At 32.8% G+C, this 6,324-nt stretch overlaps 1 protein-coding gene across 1 annotated transcript; it reads right to left on the bottom strand.

Moving 5' to 3' along the window:
* Positions 1-474: 474 nt before the first annotated feature.
* LOC132746481 (F-box/LRR-repeat protein 12-like) lies at positions 475-5,426 on the bottom strand. Its single transcript, XM_060735656.1, has 3 exons — positions 5,274-5,426; positions 1,986-2,152; positions 475-1,352 (listed from the first exon to the last, which is right to left on the bottom strand). The coding sequence occupies exons 1-3, from the start codon at positions 5,360-5,362 to the stop codon at positions 574-576; spliced, it is 1,035 nt and encodes a 344-aa protein (XP_060591639.1). The 5' UTR covers positions 5,363-5,426; the 3' UTR covers positions 475-573.
* Between the last annotated feature and the right edge of the window lie 898 nt (positions 5,427-6,324).

Here is a 6,324-nt window from a genome sequence, read left to right as displayed (position 1 = left end):
AAGGATGGCCTTATTAATCCTATGTAAAGTCTTTTGGTAAAACCAAAAAGAAATGATGCACCACAATGTTACTTTTTTTCTTTGTTATTAATTGTGATTTTTTTTTTTATCATTTCATTATAGAATAATATTAAATGTAGTCACACAAATGTTATTTAACAGGCTAGCCTTATGATGCTTCTACAGACTTCTTTAATACAAGTCTACATTAAATAACTCCTAAAAGATCAAATAAAAATCTACAAATTGTCACCTTGGTGCAGTTAAAAGATAAATCCTATAAATATTTTAATTTCTAACAACATACTTAAGCAACATACTTTTAATAAATAAAACATCAATGATTTTGCTTAAAATTGATAGTCATATATTTTGTGTTTAATTAATTCATTTAACACCTGTGTATAATCTACGTTTGAATTAATTTCATTATTTCAACATTCAGTGTAATAAGTTTCTTAAGGCTGCTAATGCCTACACTAAATACATTACTACATGCTTAAACTATTATATTGCCAAATGAAACATAACTAAGTTACTAAGAAATATTTTTTAGATGACAAAGCTTCATTTTCAGGAATACCCTCTTCCTCGATTGACATGTGATAGTTTTTCTAACTGCGATGACATTCTATCAATGGCCTCAGAAGAAACATTTGTAATGGCTAGATTAAGATCTCTAAGATTGACCAACTTGTCTCCAATATAGGTCAGGGCATTGTCTGTGATACTTGTTGCAGAGATGTCTAGTTGCTCAAGATTTTTAGCATTTTTACTAAAACATAAACATTTAATTCCGTTGTCTGTAACTTTAGTCCCAGCAAGTCCAAGGCTTTTCAAATTTGATAAATTCAGGCCTATGTCTTCTACTGCAGAATCTGATATGAATGTATAACTTAGGTCTAAGCCCCTCAAACTGACCATGTTTCTACAGATAAAATGCACACCAAGGTCAGCCACTTTTGCAGAAGTAAGTTTAAGAACTTTTAAACAGGTAAAGTTTTCAGCAAGTAGTTTCACTCCCGTATCAGTAACTCTATATAATTCTTCAAGGTTCAACTCTTCTAATGATGTGAATTTCAATATGCTGCCAATTTCAGAATCATCTATACGTGTTGTTTTTCCGAGGTCGAGAATCTGCAAGTTTGGTAAATCTGCATCATTCAACCATCCTAAAGGCCAGCCGCATTCTCGTAGTTTGAGGTGGGTAAGAGATTTTGGCAGTGTACTGGAGGACATTCTATCCAAGAAAAATCTATGCAACTGGAGCTCCTGTATGTTTGGACAAGCCGAGCTTATCTCTTCGAGTAAAGCGTCAGATAATAATTGCTTTTTCTGTCTCTCACTTCCAGCTTTAAATAGAAAAAGAAAATAAAATAATAAAAGAAAAACTACAATAAAAAAAATTTCACAAAATATAATTTTAAGGACCTTTGTTTGGTTGCAGCTATTTCGTGGCTAAAATTTAGCCATTCAACTTATTTTACTCCTATTTCTTCAAAATTGTTTCCCCTCCATCAGTTGAAAGAACAAATGCTGTCACATACATGTTACACAGGGTGTTCACTAGCCATGAAATCCTGAGGGTCATTTTGACTTAGTTTAACCGACTACAAGGCCAAATCCCCATGATTTTAACAAAATTTGACCCTCCAGTTAAAATCCTGAGGGTCAAATCAGGCCTTTTGGAAATTTGAAGGGTCAAAGAGTCATTTTAAGGGTCTAACGGACACCCTGATGTAGTTGGACTGGATGTTCCATTTTTCTAAGGCCCTGATACTAAAACATGAGTGGAAGTTAAAAAAGTGAATATCTAATATATTCAGTGCTTAAAGAGAAATGAAGCTACGGCAGAACCAAATTATATCTTACAATCCCATATCTTCTGATTGATTCAAAATGAAAACATTATTTGTTAACAACTCAATATTTACATAATTATTTATAATTCTGGGAAATTAGCAAAGATTGGTGTTATATATTACATTTCGCATTGTAGTATCCAACCATCTTCAGACTTCTTAGAACATCAGATAACCGTGTTCGATAAAATTTCCATACTTTTCTCAAGTCAAGCCCTACAAGTTGTGTCATGTCAATGTTTTTCCAAAGTGTCTTATCACATGCTATTCGCCTCCATGAGTGACATACCCTGAAAATCACAAATATGGACAATAAGCAAAGGAAGCAGCAAATTTGTTACATGTAGTCCTTTAAATATGACGTCGTTTCAGTGATTTTTCTCACTTAATTGGGAAGAGGCCTTAGCCTCTTGATTTGGGGAAAAATTATCGCTAAAACTGCTGATTTGGGAAGTAAAAAAGCTGGTTTAAGTTCAGATTTTTGGGAAAACTGCATGATTTTAAAGAAAATTTCAATTGGGAAGAGGCCTTTTTTCGGAGTCTGTTATATAAGTAGGAAAATCACTGCGTTTTGAGATATTTTTCCTTCCTGGCAAAGCAGAGTCGTTAGGCTTGCCCAACTAAGACTATCAGCAAGCCAATATGTCTAATATTTTGATCTACAAATTGTCAATAATTGATAAAAAATCACCCCGCAAAACACACACAAACTCCCCCCCCCGCCCCCCCCCCCAACAACTGTGTATTCAAGAATATATAATGTTCGGCAATTCATGGAAGTTCTCAAGAAAGTTCAGTTCTATGAATAACAACATCATTTTGTAACACCTTAAGATCGTCAATAAACACTGATAAATGAATCATTAGTTTCAGTTTTTATTTAAGTTAAAACTAAGGCATATAATATGCAACTGGCTATAACAAACAAACGAACAGAAAAATACTAGTAACAGTCAAAAATCACTTGTATCGCAAACTAGTCAAATCGGTCCCAAGTCAGATCGGCCTCAAGTCAAATTGGCCCCAAAATAAGACAATTCCGCCTCAAAATTAGTCAAATCGGCCACACAACAATTTTAAAAAGTCAAATTGGCCCCAACATTAGTCAAATCGGCCCCAAAACTAGTCAAATCAGCCCTAAAGTTATATTCATGAAAAATCCTATTTTGGTTAAAATAATGTTATTAGCCAAAAATAACAAGGTTATTTACTTTGAAGATAAATAATTCTGTGAAAAACAAACAATTATCACGTGCCTTTAATCAATTTAGTCATTGTCTCAAATAATCATGCATTGAATTCGGCTTTTTTAACAAAAAATTTTGTGTGAAGTGAATTTAATCAGGTATGTATAAAAAGATTGATTTTTTAAGCAACAGTCAAAAATGTACTTTTACTGTTTACTGTTAGTAATTCAGGGATCTTTTGTGCATTGATTATTTTCCTTTAATTTTGGAGATTATTTACGTTGTTGGACTAAATTGTAAAAATTGCTTTTTTTTTTGGTGACTTATACTAAAGTGACATAACGAGCATTTTTTTACGATGTCAAGTTGAATTTCATTAGTAATATATTTGAACAGAGGCTAGTATAATGATCACAGACTGATAATTGATCATGAAAAATGTGTGTGATACAATATAAATTTAATTAATGTTAATTTCTAATTTGTATAATATTCAAATGAATATACATTTATATTATAATTGTTGACTCTGAAATACTTTCATTTAATTTTTCTGCTTGCAGTTATCGTACGAAGCAACTGTCCGCAACGGCACTGCTGAAGAAGGTTTCAAGTCTTTACCAACCCTGGGTGCTTAGACAAGAAGCAGAGTAATGTGCGAGTAATGTTCAGTGATTAGAAGTGACAATTACATGAGAAGTGACAATTACATACGTATACTGTTTCATATGTTTATAGACAATAAATTAGATTGATTATTATATGTTTTGTTCTTGTCTTCTATGTAATCCATGGCGAGTAATGTTCAGTGATAAGAAGTGACAATGGTACATGTATACTGTTTTATATGTTTATAATACACTGAAGATAAATGTTAAACGTTATACTCAGACAATAAATTAGATTGATTATTATATGTTTTGTTCTTGTTTTCCATGTAATCCATTGTTTGTCATAAAATTGTCATTGGTATTCCCATTTACACATTTTTTTTAAGCCCAAGAGGTAACTCCGTTTATTTAAAAATAAGAAAATGAATAATGAATTAAATAATAAAAAAAAAATGGGGCCGATCCGACTTGAGGCCAATTTCACTTGGGGCGATTTGACTATTTTGGGGCTGATCTGACTTGGGGCCGATTTGACTGTAAATCCTTGTATCCAAATAAAAGAATACAATTATGACTAGCTAAATAAACAAAAAATCAAATATTCTACACGGGGTGAATAAAAACAAGAGCTGTCCGTAAGACAGCGCGCTCGACTTTTTTATTGCTTGCCAATAAAAAAAGTTTTTGCAGTAAAAGGCAATACAAGAATCTCTGTATTTTTAAAGTGAACTAGTTGTTTGATACCCTTGAATATTACAGCAATGTTTATATGACATAATTTATGGTAAAGTGAACAAGTGGATAGGAATGAATTTTTTTAGATTTTTTAAGTTTTTTAGTGCTTGCCTATAATACAAAACATTGACAGTTAAGGGCCATAATTCAAATAAAATCTTTGACAGAATTACCTTCTCCTGGACATGTTTGGGAATCATGATTGTAAACAAGTATTCCAACTTTCAAATTAATATCTCAAACCAAGATTCTAAGTCGATAAAAGGCCTTAATTTTTAAAACAAATCCTTGACAGAGTTACCTTCTCTTGCGTACAGATGGGGGTAATGATGTGAAATAGCATTAAAAGTTTCAAAGCAATATCTCAAAGGGTTAAGGCAATAAGTGGATTTTACCCATATTCAATGTATTTTCTAAGTCAAAAAGGGGCATAATTCTGTCAAAAACCTTGACAGAGTTATGTCCTCTTGTCTGTTGATGAAGGTCGTGATGGTAAACAAGTATGGTCAGTTTCAAAGCAATACCTCCAATGGTTTTGAAATAAAGTGAGGTGGTACAAAAAACTTAACCAAGCTCAATACACTTTCTAAGTCAAAAAAGGGCCATAATTCTGTCAAAAACCTTGACAGAGTTATGTACTCTTGTCTGTAGATGGAGGTTATGATGGTGAACAAGTATGGTAAGTTTCAAAGCCATACTTGTAATACTTCTGAAATAAAGTGGGGTGGTACGAAAAACTTAACCAGGGTGTGACGCCGACGCCGGGGCGAGTAGGATAGCTCCCCTTTTCATAGAAAAGTCGAGCTAAAAAAATAGTACGAAAATATTTGGAACGAATTTAATTCTTCAATTAATGCGGTTTTAAAACATGAATCTACCTGCTTATTTTGCATAATTCTTTTACGGACAAATAACTAAATATGTTTAAAATCAAAACGTCTGGTAAACTTGACAGATTCACGTCCATCTTCCTTTTTTAAAAAAAATTGCCGTGAACTTCAACCAAAGTTTGTGAAACGTAAGAACAACTTGACCAGGATAATTACTAGATATGAAAGTTGTCCCCCTTTAATTTTGTTGCTAAGGCGCAATAGTTTCTACCTTGGTTATTTATCATATCTGGTTAATTTAAAGGATAATACAAACAACTTTTATTCTATGATACGACTTACTACTCCTCTAAAAAGATAAAGGATTGGTGAAGTTATAGATTGTTTTTCTCTCGAAGAATTGGAACTACTTTTTAAGCGTAAAAGAGTCAAAACTACGTTGTACGGTACTTCCGCTGTTAATGTAATCAACAATGGCGGCTGTGACAGGAGTTACTGATTACTATGAAAGAAAAGGGTCTCTTTTCTTGAGATCAGATCATATGAACTATGGAAGAGCTACATTAAACTCCAATTGGTATATATATTTTTAAGTTTCACTTTCTTTCACTTATGTCGAGGCAGAATAGTCTCGATCTTTAGTTTGTGGGACTTCCTTCATCAGTTCATGTTTTTACAAATTTTATGCATAATTTACGGAAGGCTTAGAGCTATATAGAGCCATCATATATACCGTTTGATTTTTTAGCATGATTGGTTGTTACTATCAGAGACATAGATAATGTTATCTATGTCTCTGTTACTATGCTGACTAAGAATTAAATTAATCTTTCCTTGAAATGTTGAGGATCATTATCTGATTATTATAGAGGCAACATCAGACTATCATACAACTGTACAAAATACCTGTAGGATACCTGTAAGATGATTCTCGGCTCTGGTGGAAGGTCTAAGCCTTTTAAGACAAAATAAAAATCAGTTAATAACGGGTTCAAAGAGCTGGTCTGAAGGTCTTGCTCGCAAAGCGCGCTTTATGGATAAGCGAGTACCTGCTAGTTGGTGATGGATTTGCCTTTTTCATATTAAATTAGAATTCTTT

This window comes from Ruditapes philippinarum, unplaced genomic scaffold (genome assembly GCF_026571515.1).
Source record: "Ruditapes philippinarum isolate M1 unplaced genomic scaffold, ASM2657151v2 ctg11747_1_1_1_1, whole genome shotgun sequence".
Taxonomy (NCBI): Eukaryota; Metazoa; Mollusca; class Bivalvia; order Venerida; family Veneridae; genus Ruditapes; species Ruditapes philippinarum.
The sequence above is the reverse complement of the archived record's forward strand: the minus strand, read 5'-3'. Positions and strand labels throughout refer to the sequence as shown.

Excerpts from the sequence above, each read along its gene's own strand:
- LOC132746481 (XM_060735656.1), bottom strand. The coding sequence starts at position 5,362 with ATGGACGTGAATCTGTCAAGTTTACCAGACGTTTTGATTTTAAACATA. Across the intron at positions 2,153-5,273 it reads GAATTATGCAAAATAAGCAG|GGTATGTCACTCATGGAGGC; the intron begins GTAGATTCATGT and ends TGTGATTTTCAG. Across the intron at positions 1,353-1,985 it reads TGGATACTACAATGCGAAAT|CTGGAAGTGAGAGACAGAAA; the intron begins GTAATATATAAC and ends TTCTATTTAAAG.